The sequence below is a fragment of the Entelurus aequoreus genome, linkage group LG05 (assembly GCF_033978785.1).
Source record: "Entelurus aequoreus isolate RoL-2023_Sb linkage group LG05, RoL_Eaeq_v1.1, whole genome shotgun sequence".
Taxonomy (NCBI): Eukaryota; Metazoa; Chordata; class Actinopteri; order Syngnathiformes; family Syngnathidae; genus Entelurus; species Entelurus aequoreus.
In genome coordinates, this window is record NC_084735.1 from 5,999,615 (window position 1) to 6,017,352 (window position 17,738).

Consider the following 17,738-nt stretch of genomic DNA (forward strand, 5'->3'; position numbering starts at 1 on the left):
ATAGTGAGAGTCCAGTCCATAGTGGATCTAACATAAGAGTGAGAGTCCAGTCCATAGTGGATCTAAAATAAGAGTGAGAGTCCAGTCCATAGTGGATCTAACATAAGAGTGAGAGTCCAGTCCATAGTGGATCAAACATAATAGTGTGAGAGTCCAGTCCATAGTGGATCTAACATAAAAGTGTGAGAGTCCAGTCCATAGTGGATCTAACATAATAGTGTGAGAGTCCAGTCCATAGTGGATCTAACATAATAGTGTGAGAGTCCAGTCCATAGTGGATCTAACATAATAGTGTGAGAGTCCAGTCCATAGTGGATCTAACATAATATTGTGAGAGTCCAGTCCATAGTGGATCTAACATAATAGTTTGAGAGTCCAGTCCATAGTGGATCTAACATAATAGTGAGAGTCCAGTCCATAGTGGATCTAACATAAGAGTGAGAGTCCAGTCCATAGTGGATCTAAAATAAGAGTGAGAGTCCAGTCCATAGTGGATCTAACATAAGAGTGAGAGTCCAGTCCATAGTGGATCTAACATAATAGTGAGAGTCCAGTCCATAGTGGATCTAACATAATAGTGTGAGAGTCCAGTCCATAGTGGATCTAACATAATATCGTGAGAGTCCAGTCCATAGTGGATCTAACATAATAGTGAGAGAGTCCAGTCCATAGTGGATCTAACATAATAGTGTGAGAGTCCAGTCCATAGTGGATCTAACATAATATCGTGAGAGTCCAGTCCATAGTGGATCTAACATAATAGTGTGAGAGTCCAGTCCATAGTGGATCTAACATAATAGTGTGAGAGTCCAGTCCATAGTGGATCTAACATAATAGTGTGAGAGTCCAGTCCATAGTGGATCTAACATAATGTCGTGAGAGTCCAGTCCATAGTGGATCTAACATAATAGTGAGAGAGTCCAGTCCATAGTGGATCTAACATAATAGTGAGAGTCCAGTCCATAGTGGATCTAACAGAATAGTGAGAGTCCAGTCCATAGTGGATCTAACATAATAGTGTGAGAGTCCAGTCCATAGTGGATCTAACATAATATTGAGAGTCCAGTCCATAGTGGATCTAACATAATAGTGAGAGTCCAGTCCATAGTGGATCTAAGATAATAGTGAGAGTCCAGTCCATAGTGGATCTAACATAATAGTGTGAGAGTCCAGTCCATAGTGGATCTAACATAATAGTGAGAGTCCAGTCCATAGTGGATCTAACATAATAGTGTGAGAGTCCAGTCCATAGTGGATCTAACATAATATTGAGAGTCCAGTCCATAGTGGATCTAACATAATAGTGAGAGTCCAGTCCATAGTGGATCTAACATAATAGTGAGAGTCCAGTCCATAGTGGATCTAACATAATAGTGTGAGAGTCCAGTCCATAGTGGATCTAACATAAGAGTGAGAGTCCAGTCCATAGTGGATCTAACATAATAGTGTGAGAGTCCAGTCCATAGTGGATCTAACATAATAGTTTGAGAGTCCAGTCCATAGTGGATCTAACATAATAGTGAGAGTCCAGTCCATAGTGGATCTAACATAAGAGTGAGAGTCCAGTCCATAGTGGATCTAAAATAAGAGTGAGAGTCCAGTCCATAGTGGATCTAACATAAGAGTGAGAGTCCAGTCCATAGTGGATCAAACATAATAGTGTGAGAGTCCAGTCCATAGTGGATCTAACATAATAGTGTGAGAGTCCAGTCCATAGTGGATCTAACATAATAGTGTGAGAGTCCAGTCCATAGTGGATCTAACATAATAGTGTGAGAGTCCAGTCCATAGTGGATCTAACATAATAGTGTGAGAGTCCAGTCCATAGTGGATCTAACATAATATTGTGAGAGTCCAGTCCATAGTGGATCTAACATAATAGTTTGAGAGTCCAGTCCATAGTGGATCTAACATAATAGTGAGAGTCCAGTCCATAGTGGATCTAACATAAGAGTGAGAGTCCAGTCCATAGTGGATCTAAAATAAGAGTGAGAGTCCAGTCCATAGTGGATCTAACATAAGAGTGAGAGTCCAGTCCATAGTGGATCAAACATAATAGTGTGAGAGTCCAGTCCATAGTGGATCTAACATAATAGTGTGAGAGTCCAGTCCATAGTGGATCTAACATAATAGTGTGAGAGTCCAGTCCATAGTGGATCTAACATAATAGTGAGAGTCCAGTCCATAGTGGATCTAACATAATAGTGTGAGAGTCCAGTCCATAGTGGATCTAACATAATATCGTGAGAGTCCAGTCCATAGTGGATCTAACATAATAGTGAGAGAGTCCAGTCCATAGTGGATCTAACATAATAGTGTGAGAGTCCAGTCCATAGTGGATCTAACATAATATCGTGAGAGTCCAGTCCATAGTGGATCTAACATAATAGTGTGAGAGTCCAGTCCATAGTGGATCTAACATAATAGTGTGAGAGTCCAGTCCATAGTGGATCTAAGATAATAGTGTGAGAGTCCAGTCCATAGTGGATCTAAGATAATAGTGTGAGAGTCCAGTCCATAGTGGATCTAACATAATAGTGTGAGAGTCCAGTCCATAGTGGATCTAACATAATATCGTGAGAGTCCAGTCCATAGTGGATCTAACATAATAGTGAGAGAGTCCAGTCCATAGTGGATCTAACATAATAGTGAGAGTCCAGTCCATAGTGGATCTAACATAATAGTGTGAGAGTCCAGTCCATAGTGGATCTAACATAATATTGAGAGTCCAGTCCATAGTGGATCTAACATAATAGTGTGAGAGTCCAGTCCATAGTGGATCTAACATAATATTGAGAGTCCAGTCCATAGTGGATCTAACATAATAGTGTGAGAGTCCAGTCCATAGTGGATCTAACATAATAGTGTGAGAGTCCAGTCCATAGTGGATCTAACATAATAGTGTGAGAGTCCAGTCCATAGTGGATCTAACATAATAGTGTGAGAGTCCAGTCCATAGTGGATCTAACATAATAGTGTGAGAGTCCAGTCCATAGTGGATCTAACATAATAGTGTGAGAGTCCAGTCCATAGTGGATCTAACATAATAGTGTGAGAGTCCAGTCCATAGTGGATCTAACATAATGGTGAGAGAGTCCAGTCCATAGTGGATCTAACATAATGGTGAGAGAGTCCAGTCCATAGTGGATCTAACATAATAGTGAGAGTCCAGTCCATAGTGGATCTAACATAATAGTGAGAGTCCAGTCCATAGTGGATCTAACATAATAGTGAGAGTCCAGTCCATAGTGGATCTAACATAATAGTGTGAGAGTCCAGTCCATAGTGGATCTAACATAATAGTGTGAGAGTCCAGTCCATAGTGGATCTAACATAATAGTGTGAGAGTCCAGTCCATAGTGGATCTAACATAATAGTGTGAGAGTCCAGTCCATAGTGGATCTAACATAATAGTGTGAGAGTCCAGTCCATAGTGGATCTAAGATAATAGTGTGAGAGTCCAGTCCATAGTGGATCTAAGATAATAGTGTGAGAGTCCAGTCCATAGTGGATCTAACATAATAGTGTGAGAGTCCAGTCCATAGTGGATCTAACATAATAGTGTGAGAGTCCAGTCCATAGTGGATCTAACATAATATCGTGAGAGTCCAGTCCATAGTGGATCTAACATAATAGTGAGAGAGTCCAGTCCATAGTGGATCTAACATAATAGTGAGAGTCCAGTCCATAGTGGATCTAACATAATAGTGTGAGTCCAGTCCATAGTGGATCTAACATAATAGTGTGAGAGTCCAGTCCATAGTGGATCTAACATAATAGTGTGAGAGTCCAGTCCATAGTGGATCTAAGATAATAGTGAGAGTCCAGTCCATAGTGGATCTAACATAATAGTGAGAGTCCAGTCCATAGTGGATCTAACATAATAGTGTGAGAGTCCAGTCCATAGTGGATCTAACATAATATTGAGAGTCCAGTCCATAGTGGATCTAACGTAATAGTGAGAGTCCAGTCCATAGTGGATCTAAGATAATAGTGAGAGTCCAGTCCATAGTGGATCTAACATAATAGTGTGAGAGTCCAGTCCATAGTGGATCTAACATAATAGTGAGAGTCCAGTCCATAGTGGATCTAACATAATAGTGTGAGAGTCCAGTCCATAGTGGATCTAACATAATATTGAGAGTCCAGTCCATAGTGGATCTAACATAATAGTGAGAGTCCAGTCCATAGTGGATCTAAGATAATAGTGAGAGTCCAGTCCATAGTGGATCTAACATAATAGTGTGAGAGTCCAGTCCATAGTGGATCTAACATAATATTGAGAGTCCAGTCCATAGTGGATCTAACATAATAGTGAGAGTCCAGTCCATAGTGGATCTAAGATAATAGTGAGAGTCCAGTCCATAGTGGATCTAACATAATAGTGTGAGAGTCCAGTCCATAGTGGATCTAACATAATAGTGTGAGAGTCCAGTCCATAGTGGATCTAAGATAATAGTGAGAGTCCAGTCCATAGTGGATCTAACATAATAGTGTGAGAGTCCAGTCCATAGTGGATCTAACATAATAGTGTGAGAGTCCAGTCCATAGTGGATCTAAGATAATAGTGAGAGTCCAGTCCATAGTGGATCTAACATAATAGTGTGAGAGTCCAGTCCATAGTGGATCTAACATAATAGTGTGAGTCCAGTCCATAGTGGATCTAACATAATAGTGAGAGTCCAGTCCATAGTGGATCTAACATAATAGTGAGAGTCCAGTCCATAGTGGATCTAACATAATAGTGTGAGAGTCCAGTCCATAGTGGATCTAACATAATAGTGAGAGTCCAGTCCATAGTGGATCTAACATAATAGTGTGAGAGTCCAGTCCATAGTAGATCTAACATAATAGTGAGAGTCCAGTCCATAGTGGATCTAACATAATAGTGTGAGAGTCCAGTCCATAGTGGATCTAACATAATAGTGTGAGAGTCCAGTCCATAGTGGATCTAAGATAATAGTGAGAGTCCAGTTCATAGTGGATCTAACATAATAGTGTGAGAGTCCAGTCCATAGTGGATCTAACATAATAGTGAGAGTCCAGTCCATAGTGGATCTAACATAATAGTGTGAGAGTCCAGTCCATAGTGGATCTAACATAATAGTGAGAGTCCAGTCCATAGTGGATCTAACATAATAGTGAGAGTCCAGTCCATAGTGGATCTAACATAATAGTGTGAGAGTCCAGTCCATAGTGGATCTAACATAATAGTGAGAGTCCAGTCCATAGTGGATCTAACATAATAGTGTGAGAGTCCAGTCCATAGTGGATCTAACATAATATTGAGAGTCCAGTCCATAGTGGATCTAACATAATAGTGTGAGAGTCCAGTCCATAGTGGATCTAACATAATAGTGTGAGAGTCCAGTCCATAGTGGATCTAACATAATAGTGTGAGAGTCCAGTCCATAGTGGATCTAACATAATAGTGAGAGTCCAGTCCATAGTGGATCTAACATAATAGTGAGAGTCCAGTCCATAGTGGATCTAACATAATAGTGTGAGAGTCCAGTCCATAGTGGATCTAACATAATAGTGTGAGAGTCCAGTCCATAGTGGATCTAACATAATAGTGTGAGAGTCCAGTCCATAGTGGATCTAACATAATAGTGTGAGAGTCCAGTCCATAGTGGATCTAACATAATGGTGAGAGAGTCCAGTCCATAGTGGATCTAACATAATAGTGAGAGTCCAGTCCATAGTGGATCTAACATAATAGTGAGAGTCCAGTCCATAGTGGATCTAACATAATAGTGAGAGTCCAGTCCATAGTGGATCTAACATAATAGTGAGAGTCCAGTCCATAGTGGATCTAACATAATAGTGAGAGTCCAGTCCATAGTGGATCTAACATAATAGTGTGAGAGTCCAGTCCATAGTGGATCTAACATAATAGTGTGAGAGTCCAGTCCATAGTGGATCTAACATAATAGTGTGAGAGTCCAGTCCATAGTGGATCTAACATAATAGTGTGAGAGTCCAGTCCATAGTGGATCTAACATAATATTGAGAGTCCAGTCCATAGTGGATCTAACATAATAGTGAGAGTCCAGTCCATAGTGGATCTAAGATAATAGTGAGAGTCCAGTCCATAGTGGATCTAACATAATAGTGTGAGAGTCCAGTCCATAGTGGATCTAACATAATAGTGTGAGTCCAGTCCATAGTGGATCTAACATAATAGTGAGAGTCCAGTCCATAGTGGATCTAACATAATAGTGAGAGTCCAGTCCATAGTGGATCTAACATAATAGTGTGAGAGTCCAGTCCATAGTGGATCTAACATAATAGTGAGAGTCCAGTCCATAGTGGATCTAACATAATAGTGTGAGAGTCCAGTCCATAGTAGATCTAACATAATAGTGAGAGTCCAGTCCATAGTGGATCTAACATAATAGTGTGAGAGTCCAGTCCATAGTGGATCTAACATAATAGTGTGAGAGTCCAGTCCATAGTGGATCTAAGATAATAGTGAGAGTCCAGTTCATAGTGGATCTAACATAATAGTGTGAGAGTCCAGTCCATAGTGGATCTAACATAATAGTGAGAGTCCAGTCCATAGTGGATCTAACATAATAGTGTGAGAGTCCAGTCCATAGTGGATCTAACATAATAGTGAGAGTCCAGTCCATAGTGGATCTAACATAATAGTGAGAGTCCAGTCCATAGTGGATCTAACATAATAGTGTGAGAGTCCAGTCCATAGTGGATCTAACATAATAGTGAGAGTCCAGTCCATAGTGGATCTAACATAATAGTGTGAGAGTCCAGTCCATAGTGGATCTAACATAATATTGAGAGTCCAGTCCATAGTGGATCTAACATAATAGTGTGAGAGTCCAGTCCATAGTGGATCTAACATAATAGTGTGAGAGTCCAGTCCATAGTGGATCTAACATAATAGTGTGAGAGTCCAGTCCATAGTGGATCTAACATAATAGTGTGAGAGTCCAGTCCATAGTGGATCTAACATAATAGTGTGAGAGTCCAGTCCATAGTGGATCTAACATAATAGTGTGAGAGTCCAGTCCATAGTGGATCTAACATAATAGTGTGAGAGTCCAGTCCATAGTGGATCTAACATAATGGTGAGAGAGTCCAGTCCATAGTGGATCTAACATAATGGTGAGAGAGTCCAGTCCATAGTGGATCTAACATAATAGTGAGAGTCCAGTCCATAGTGGATCTAACATAATAGTGAGAGTCCAGTCCATAGTGGATCTAACATAATAGTGAGAGTCCAGTCCATAGTGGATCTAACATAATAGTGTGAGAGTCCAGTCCATAGTGGATCTAACATAATAGTGTGAGAGTCCAGTCCATAGTGGATCTAACATAATAGTGTGAGAGTCCAGTCCATAGTGGATCTAACATAATAGTGTGAGAGTCCAGTCCATAGTGGATCTAACATAATAGTGAGAGTCCAGTCCATAGTGGATCTAACATAATGGTGAGAGAGTCCAGTCCATAGTGGATCTAACATAATAGTGAGAGTCCAGTCCATAGTGGATCTAACATAATAGTGAGAGTCCAGTCCATAGTGGATCTAACATAATAGTGAGAGTCCAGTCCATAGTGGATCTAACATAATAGTGTGAGAGTCCAGTCCATAGTGGATCTAACATAATAGTGAGAGTCCAGTCCATAGTGGATCTAACATAATAGTGAGAGTCCAGTCCATAGTGGATCTAACATAATAGTGAGAGTCCAGTCCATAGTGGATCTAACATAATAGTGAGAGTCCAGTCCATAGTGGATCTAACATAATAGTGAGAGTCCAGTCCATAGTGGATCTAACATAATGGTGAGAGAGTCCAGTCCATAGTGGATCTAACATAATAGTGAGAGTCCAGTCCATAGTGGATCTAACATAATAGTGAGAGTCCAGTCCATAGTGGATCTAACATAATAGTGTGAGAGTCCAGTCCATAGTGGATCTAACATAATAGTGTGAGAGTCCAGTCCATAGTGGATCTAACATAATAGTGAGAGCCCAGTCCATAGTGGATCTAACATAATAGTGTGAGAGTCCAGTCCATAGTGGATCAAATAGTGAGAGTCCAGTCCATAGTGGATCTAACATAATAGTGTGAGAGTCCAGTCCATAGTGGATCTAACATAATAGTGAGAGTCCAGTCCATAGTGGATCGAACATAATAGTGAGAGTCCAGTCCATAGTGGATCTAACATAATATCGTGAGAGTCCAGTCCATAGTGGATCTAACATAATAGTGAGAGTCCAGTCCATAGTGGATCTAACATAATAGTGAGAGTCCAGTCCATAGTGGATCTAACATAATAGTGAGAGTCCAGTCCATAGTGGATCTAACATAATAGTGAGAGTCCAGTCCATAGTGGATCTAACATAATAGTGAGAGTCCAGTCCATAGTGGATCGAACATAATAGTGAGAGTCCAGTCCATAGTGGATCTAACATAATAGTGAGAGTCCAGTCCATAGTGGATCTAACATAATAGTGAGAGTCCAGTCCATAGTGGATCTAACATAATAGTGAGAGTCCAGTCCATAGTGGATCTAACATAATAGTGAGAGTCCAGTCCATAGTGGATCTAACATAATGGTGAGAGAGTCCAGTCCATAGTGGATCTAACATAATAGTGAGAGTCCAGTCCATAGTGGATCTAACATAATAGTGAGAGTCCAGTCCATAGTGGATCTAACATAATAGTGTGAGAGTCCAGTCCATAGTGGATCTAACATAATAGTGTGAGAGTCCAGTCCATAGTGGATCTAACATAATAGTGAGAGTCCAGTCCATAGTGGATCTAACATAATAGTGTGAGAGTCCAGTCCATAGTGGATCTAACATAATAGTGAGAGTCCAGTCCATAGTGGATCTAACATAATAGTGAGAGTCCAGTCCATAGTGGATCTAACATAATAGTGTGAGAGTCCAGTCCATAGTGGATCTAACATAATAGTGAGAGTCCAGTCCATAGTGGATCAAACATAATAGTGAGAGTCCAGTCCATAGTGGATCTAACATAATATCGTGAGAGTCCAGTCCATAGTGGATCTAACATAATAGTGAGAGTCCAGTCCATAGTGGATCTAACATAATAGTGAGAGTCCAGTCCATAGTGGATCTAACATAATAGTGAGAGTCCAGTCCATAGTGGATCTAACATAATAGTGTGAGAGTCCAGTCCATAGTGGATCTAACATAATATCGTGAGAGTCCAGTCCATAGTGGATCTAACATAATAGTGAGAGTCCAGTCCATAGTGGATCTAACATAATAGTGTGAGAGTCCAGTCCATAGTGGATCTAACATAATAGTGAGAGTCCAGTCCACAGTGGATCAAACATAATAGTGAGAGTCCAGTCCATAGTGGATCTAACATAATATCGTGAGAGTCCAGTCCATAGTGGATCTAGCATAATAGTGAGAGTCCAGTCCATAGTGGATCTAACATAATAGTGAGAGTCCAGTCCATAGTGGATCTAACATAATAGTGAGAGTCCAGTCCATAGTGGATCTAACATAATAGTGTGAGAGTCCAGTCCATAGTGGATCTAACATAATATCGTGAGAGTCCAGTCCATAGTGGATCTAACATAATAGTGAGAGTCCAGTCCATAGTGGATCTAACATAATAGTGAGAGTCCAGTCCATAGTGGATCTAACATAAGAGTGTGAGAGTCCAGACCATAGTGGATCTAACATAATAGTGTGAGAGTCCAGTCCATAGTGGATCTAACATAATAGTGAGAGTCCAGTCCATAGTGGATCTAACATAATATTGTGAGAGTCCAGTCCATAGTGGATCTAACATAATAGTGAGAGTCCAGTCCATAGTGGATCTAACATAAGAGTGAGAGTCCAGTCCATAGTGGATCTAAAATAAGAGTGAGAGTCCAGTCCATAGTGGATCTAACATAATAGTGAGAGTCCAGTCCATAGTGGATCTAACATAATAGTGTGAGAGTCCAGTCCATAGTGGATCTAACATAATAGTGTGAGAGTCCAGTCCATAGTGGATCTAACATAATAGTGTGAGAGTCCAGTCCATAGTGGATCTAACATAATAGTGAGAGTCCAGTCCATAGTGGATCTAACATAATAGTGTGAGAGTCCAGTCCATAGTGGATCTAACATAATAGTGAGAGTCCAGTCCATAGTGGATCTAACATAATAGTGAGAGTCCAGTCCATAGTGGATCTAACATAATAGTGTGAGAGTCCAGTCCATAGTGGATCTAACATAATAGTGAGAGTCCAGTCCATAGTGGATCGAACATAATAGTGAGAGTCCAGTCCATAGTGGATCTAACATAATATCGTGAGAGTCCAGTCCATAGTGGATCTAACATAATAGTGAGAGTCCAGTCCATAGTGGATCTAACATAATAGTGAGAGTCCAGTCCATAGTGGATCTAACATAATAGTGAGAGTCCAGTCCATAGTGGATCTAACATAATAGTGTGAGAGTCCAGTCCATAGTGGATCTAACATAATATCGTGAGAGTCCAGTCCATAGTGGATCTAACATAATAGTGAGAGTCCAGTCCATAGTGGATCTAACATAATAGTGAGAGTCCAGTCCATAGTGGATCTAACATAAGAGTGTGAGAGTCCAGACCATAGTGGATCTAACATAATAGTGTGAGAGTCCAGTCCATAGTGGATCTAACATAATAGTGAGAGTCCAGTCCATAGTGGATCTAACATAATAGTGTGAGAGTCCAGACCATAGTGGATCTAACATAATAGTGTGAGAGTCCAGTCCATAGTGGATCTAACATAATAGTGTGAGAGTCCAGTCCATAGTGGATCTAACATAATAGTGAGAGTCCAGTCCATAGTGGATCTAACATAATAGTGAGAGTCCAGTCCATAGTGGATCTGTTGATACCGACAACAAGAGGCCGATACAGTAGTATACTGATATTGTATCTGTTGATACCGACAACAAGAGGCCGATACCGTAGTATACTGATATTGTATCTGTTGATACAGACAACAAGAGGCCGATACAGTGGTATACTGATATTGTATCTGTTGATACGACAACAAGAGGCCGATACAGTAGTATACTGATATTGTATCTGTTGATACCGACAACAAGAGGCCGATACTGATGTATGTGAAGTTGCCAAATATTGATGGATAGTCGGTAATAATAGAAATAATTGTTAAAATGAGAGAAACAAACCAACCTTGAGAAAGTTCTGGCAATCCTCCAGGCCGATCTCACTCAGGACATGTTTGACGGACTTGCGCGCCTTCCGGATCTTGTCCAGGTTCCCGACCGGGAGCTGATACATGCTTCCTCAGCGACCTGCAACGTGTTGATGGACACACGTTAGACGGCGACCACAAACTCCTTCTTGGCAGCATCACTTCCTGGCCTGCAGGAAGAAGCCACCAGTGCGAGTGCGCCCCCTGGCGGCTGGGAGCAGCGCGCGGGGGACGACTTCCGGTGCTTGGTGAGTGCTGTGACGTCACTTTGCTGGCCAAAAGTGTGCTATTTAGTGGTCAAGTGTATGATGTAGCATTTGTAGCAGGGCACGCTAACGCAGCATCTTTGTGTGGCCATGCATGATGTTGTGCCGAATGAGGCGTTCAATGACATGCACAGCGTGGGAAACTAGGCGCTTGGAAAAGTGCAAACAAAAGGCAGCGCTTGCAGCATCGCGCACGTTTACCTGCCGGTGCCCGGTGCCCGGTTCCGAAGCAGCGTTCGGGCGTCCTCCGAGCCCCGTCCCCCCCACCCCCGTCCCCCCGGTGCCTCTCGGTGCCCCTCAGTCCGCAGCAGCGACGCCGCTCGTCTGCGCTCCGACGCCCGCCAAACACGCTCACCCGAGCCGCATCCGGCGTCTGCGTCCACCGCTCCGGTGCCGACAAAAAGGTGACGTCGGCGCCGCTCAACCGGAGACGAGGACAATCGCGCACCCCCCGCAGAAAAAAAAAATTCGCCGCGGCCTTTTTTTTGTCCCTTTCTTCGCCGTAACGAGAGAAGATGGCGCTCAAGTTCAGGATATGACGTAGGAGGGACTCATTTGCATGCCGCACGAACCGACCAATAGGAGGCCTCCGGCTCTGTTTGCTCAATAACTTTTTATTGGCCTTGTGGCGAACTTTGGCTCACTTCCACAAAGTCCAGGTGGTAATTATCCCAATTAAGTCGGCCACTTTGATGTCATACCTGACTGGCTAATTGGATTTATGGCCGCCACAGCGACGTAGGGGGCGTGGCTACGGCGGCCATGTTGGGAGACCACGTGGTACGGGACCAACGGGCGGACCAATGAGCTGCGAGGAAAATGAGCTAAATGGGCGGTCCCTCCTGGCCCTGACGTCACATCATGCTACTTTTATTGGCCAATCCCTGAGAGGCAGCATTTAGCCAGGAGGAGCCTCAGTGCCACTTTAATAGCTTTGTCCCCTAGCTAACATCGCCAAAACACGCTTTTATTCGCACACGTTTCAATCTAAACAACACTTTTTGGGAACAAAAATGGCAACTTTGGCATCCACTAAACAGCGAATGTAAACGTAAACGTCGGAACTACCAACGAAACGTTTCGGGGTTTTTCTTTACAAATACGGCAACTTTTACGTAAACTTCGTAACTCAACGTCAGGATTTTTAGACCTCCTTTTTTTTGTCCTACGTGCTACTTTTAGTACGACTATGAAGATGTTGTCCTACGTGCTACTTTTAGTACGACTATGAAGATGTTGTCCTAGGTTCTACTTTTAGTACGACTATGAAGATGTTGTCCTAGGTTCTACTTTTAGTACGATTATGAAAATGTTGTCCTAGGTTCTACTTTTAGTACGACTATGAAGATGTTGTCCTAGGTTCTACTTTTAGTACGATTATGAAGATGTTGTCCTACGTGCTACTTTTAGTACGACTATGAAGATGTTGTCCTACGTGCTACTTTTAGTACGACTATGAAGATGTCCTACGTGCTACTTTTAGTACGACTATGAAGATGTTGTCCTAGGTTCTACTTTTAGTACGATTATGAAGATGTTGTCTTAGGTGCTACTTTTAGTACGATTATGAAGATGTTGTCCTAGGTGCTACTTTTAGTACGACTATGAAGATGTTGTCCTAGGTGCTACTTTTAGTACGACTATGAAGATGTTGTCCTACGTGCTACTTTTAGTACGACTATGAAGATGTTGTCCTAGGTTCTACTTTTAGTACGACTATGAAGATGTTGTCCTACGTGCTACTTTTAGTACGACTATGAAGATGTTGTCCTACGTGCTACTTTTAGTGCGACTAGGAAGATGTTGTCCTACGTGCTACTTTTAGTACGACTATGAAGATGTTGTCCTACGTGCTACTTTTAGTACGACTATGAAGATGTTGTCCTACGTGCTACTTTTAGTACGACTATGAAGATGTTGTCCTACGTGCTACTTTTAGTACGACTATGAAGATGTTGTCCTACGTGCTACTTTTAGTACGACTATGAAGATGTTGTCCTACGTGCTACTTTTAGTGCGACTATGAAGATGTTGTCCTACGTGCTACTTTTAGTACGACTATGAAGATGTTGTCCTACGTGCTACTTTTAGTGCGACTATGAAGATGTTGTCCTACGTGCTACTTTTAGTACGACTATGAAGATGTTGTCCTTTGTGCTACTTTTAGTGCAACTATGAAGATGTTGTCCTACGTGCTACTTTTAGTGCGACTATGAAGATGTTGTCCTACGTGCTACTTTTAGTACGACTATGAAGATGTTGTCCTACGTGCTACTTTTAGTGCGACTATGAAGATGCTGTCCTACGTGCTACTTTTAGTATGACTAGAAGATGTTGTCCTACAACAAATGGATGTCAAATATACATGACATCATCATTGTCACAAACACTACACTTTATCATTTGTAATGCAGCGTTTAATACGAATGTATGACATCATCATTGTCACAAACACTACACTTTATCATTTGTAACGGAGGTTTTGATACAAATGCATGACATCATCATTGTGACAAACACTACACTTTATCATTGTAATGCAGGTTCTAATACGAATGTATGACATCATCCTTGCCACGAACACTACACTTTATCATTTGTAATGCAGGTTGTAATACGAATGTGTGACATCATCCTTGTCACGAACACTACACTTTATCATGTGTACTGCAGGTTGTAATACGAATGTGTGACATCATCCTTGTCACGAACACTACACTTTATCATGTGTACTGCAGGTTGTAATAGGGTCAAAGTTGTATTTTAAATGAACTTCCTAACTTGGCAACATGAACATTTATATTCCAACTAAAAGTAAGGTTGATGTTTGGCCAGCCAGGGATCTTAGCTCGATGTCTAGCGCACTCGGAGGACACGGGTGGTCAAGCAGGTGTTGGACCAGGCTGATACGTGCCACAACTCACTTCTGCATTTACACTGCAATACAACTTGCGATCACTTTGCTGTCAAACTGCTTTTGTTTACATTTCTTCTTCTATCACTGACATGATATCATATAATACATGACATGATATCATATAATACATGACATGATATCATGTAATACATGGTATCATATAATACATGATATCATATAATACATGATACCATATAATACATGACATGATATCATATAATACATGACATGATATCATATAATACATGACATGATATCATATAATACATGACATGATATCATATATTACATGACATGATATCATATAATACATGACATGTCATATAATACATGATATCATATAATACATGACATGATATCATATAATACATGACACATCATATAATACATGACGCGATATCATATAATACATGACATGTCATATAATACATGATATCATATAATACATGACATGATATCATATAATACATGACATGTCATATAATACATGATATCATATAATACATGACATGATATCATATAATACATGACATATCATATAATACATGATATCATATAATACATGACATGATATCATATATTACATGACATGATATCATATAATACATGACACGTCATATAATACATGATATCATATAATACATGACATGATATCATATAATACATGACACATCATATAATACATGACGTGATATCATATAATACATGACATGATATCATATAATACATGACACATCATATAATACATGATATCATATAATACATGACATGATATCATATAATACATGACACGTCATATAATACGTGATATCATATAATACATGACATGATATCATATAATACATGACACATCATATAATACATGACGTGATATCATATAATACATGACATGATATCATATAATACATGACACATCATATAATACATGACATGATATCATATAATACATGACATGATATCATATAAGACATGACATGATATCATATAAGACATGATATCATATTATACATGATATCATATAATACATGATATCATATAATACATGACATGATATCATATAATACATGACACGTCATATAATACATGATATCATATAATACATGACATGATATCATATAATACATGACACATCATATAATACATGACGTGATATCATATAATACATGACATGATATCATATAATACATGACACATCATATAATACATGATATCATATAATACATGACATGATATCATATAATACATGACACATCATATAATACGTGATATCATATAATACATGACATGATATCATATAATACATGACATCATATAATACATCAATCAATCAATCAATCAATGTTTATTTATATAGCCCTAAATCACAAGTGTCTCAAAGGGCTGACGTGATATCATATAATACATGACATGATATCATATAATACATGACACATCATATAATACGTGATATCATATAATACATGACATGTTATCATATAATACATGACACATCATATAATACATGATATCATATAATACATGATATCATATAATACATGATATCATATAATACATGACACGTCATATAATACATGATATCATATAATACATGATATCATATAATACATGACATGATATCATATAATACATGACACATCATATAATACATGACATGATATCTATTATATAATAACTTATTATATGATATCATGTCATGTATTATATGATATCATGTCATGTATTATATGATATCATGTCATGTATTATATGACATCATGTCATGTATTATATGATATCATGTATTATATGATATCATGTGATGTATTATATGATATCACGTCATGTATTATATGATATCATGTCATGTATTATGATATCATGTATTATATGATATCATGTCATGTATTATATGATATCACGTCATGTATTATATGATATCATGTAATATATGATATCATGTCATGTATTATATGATATCATGTCATGTAATATATGATATCATGTCATGTATTATATGATATCATATCATGTATTATATGATATCATGTCATGTATTATATGATATCATATCATGTATTATATGATATCATGTATTATATGATATCATGTAATAAATGATATCATGCATGAAGGAACATCACATGGTCACATGTGTTCTAAGAGTTGGACAAATGTTAAATGTATCTTACAACCATCATTATGATTATTATTATTAAATGTATCTTACCACCATCCATCCATCCATCTTCTACCGCTTATTCCCTTCGGGGTCGCGGGGGGTGCTGGAGCCTATCCCAGCTACAATCGGGCGGAAGGCGGGGTACACCCTGGACAAGTCGCCACCTCATCGCAGGGCCAACACAGATAGACAGACAACATTCACACACTAGGGAGCATTTAGTGTTGCCAATCAACCTATCCCCCTTTGGAGGTGGGAGGGGCCTATCCCCAGGTGCATGTCTTTGGAGGTGGGAGGAGCCTATCCCCAGGTGCATGTCTTTGGAGGTGGGAGGAGCCTATCCCCAGGTGCATGTCTTTGGAGGTGGGAGGGGCCTATCCCCAGGTGCATGTCTTTGGAGGTGGGAGGAGCCTATCCCCAGGTGCATGTCTTTGGAGGTGGGAGGAGCCTATCCCCAGGTGCATGTCTTTGGAGGTGGGAGGAGCCTATCCCCAGGTGCATGTCTTTGGAGGTGGGAGGAGCCTATCCCCAGGTGCATGTCTTTGGAGGTGGGAGGGGCCTATCCCCAGGTGCATGTCTTTGGAGGTGGGAGGAGCCTATCCCCAGGTGCATGTCTTTGGAGGTGGGAGGAAGCCGGAGTACCCGGAGAGAACCCACACAGTCACGGGGAGAACATGCACACTCCACACAGAAAGATCCAGAGGCCGGGATTGAACTCACGACTACTCAGGACCTTCGTATTGTGAGGCAGACGCACTAACCCCTCTGCCACCGTGCTGCCCTCTTACCACCATCATTATGATTATCATTATTATTAAATGTATCTTACCACCATCATTATGATTATTATTATTAAATGTATCTTACCACCATCATTATGATTAATATTAAATGTATCTTACCACCATCAATAGGATTATTATTATTAAATGTATCTTACCACCATCATTATGATTATTATTATTAAATGTATCTTACCACCATCATTATGATTATTATTATTAAATGTATCTTACCACCAACATTATGATTAATATTCAATGTATCTTACCACCATCAATAGGATTATTATTATGATTATTATTAAATGTATCTTACCACCATCATTATGATTATTATTATTACATGTATCTTACCACCATCATTATGATTATTATTATTACATGTATCTTACCACCATCATTATGATTAT

The 17,738-nt window shown here is 39.7% G+C and overlaps 1 protein-coding gene across 2 annotated transcripts in view; it reads right to left on the reverse strand.

The window, feature by feature from the left end:
- LOC133650069 (activity-dependent neuroprotective protein 2a-like) overlaps positions 1-17,738 on the reverse strand; it is a 53,818-nt gene that overhangs the window by 11,877 nt on the left and 24,203 nt on the right. The window contains exons 1-2 of one of the 2 annotated variants that reach the window (XM_062046867.1): positions 11,673-11,734; positions 11,184-11,305 (exon numbers count right to left, since the gene is read on the reverse strand). In XM_062046867.1, the coding sequence (XP_061902851.1) occupies positions 11,184-11,291 (108 nt within the window). In that variant the 5' untranslated portion in view covers positions 11,292-11,305; positions 11,673-11,734. Of the gene's footprint in view, positions 1-11,183; positions 11,306-11,672; positions 11,735-17,738 lie in introns of those variants that run through there. The other variant, XM_062046868.1, reaches the window with a different exon arrangement.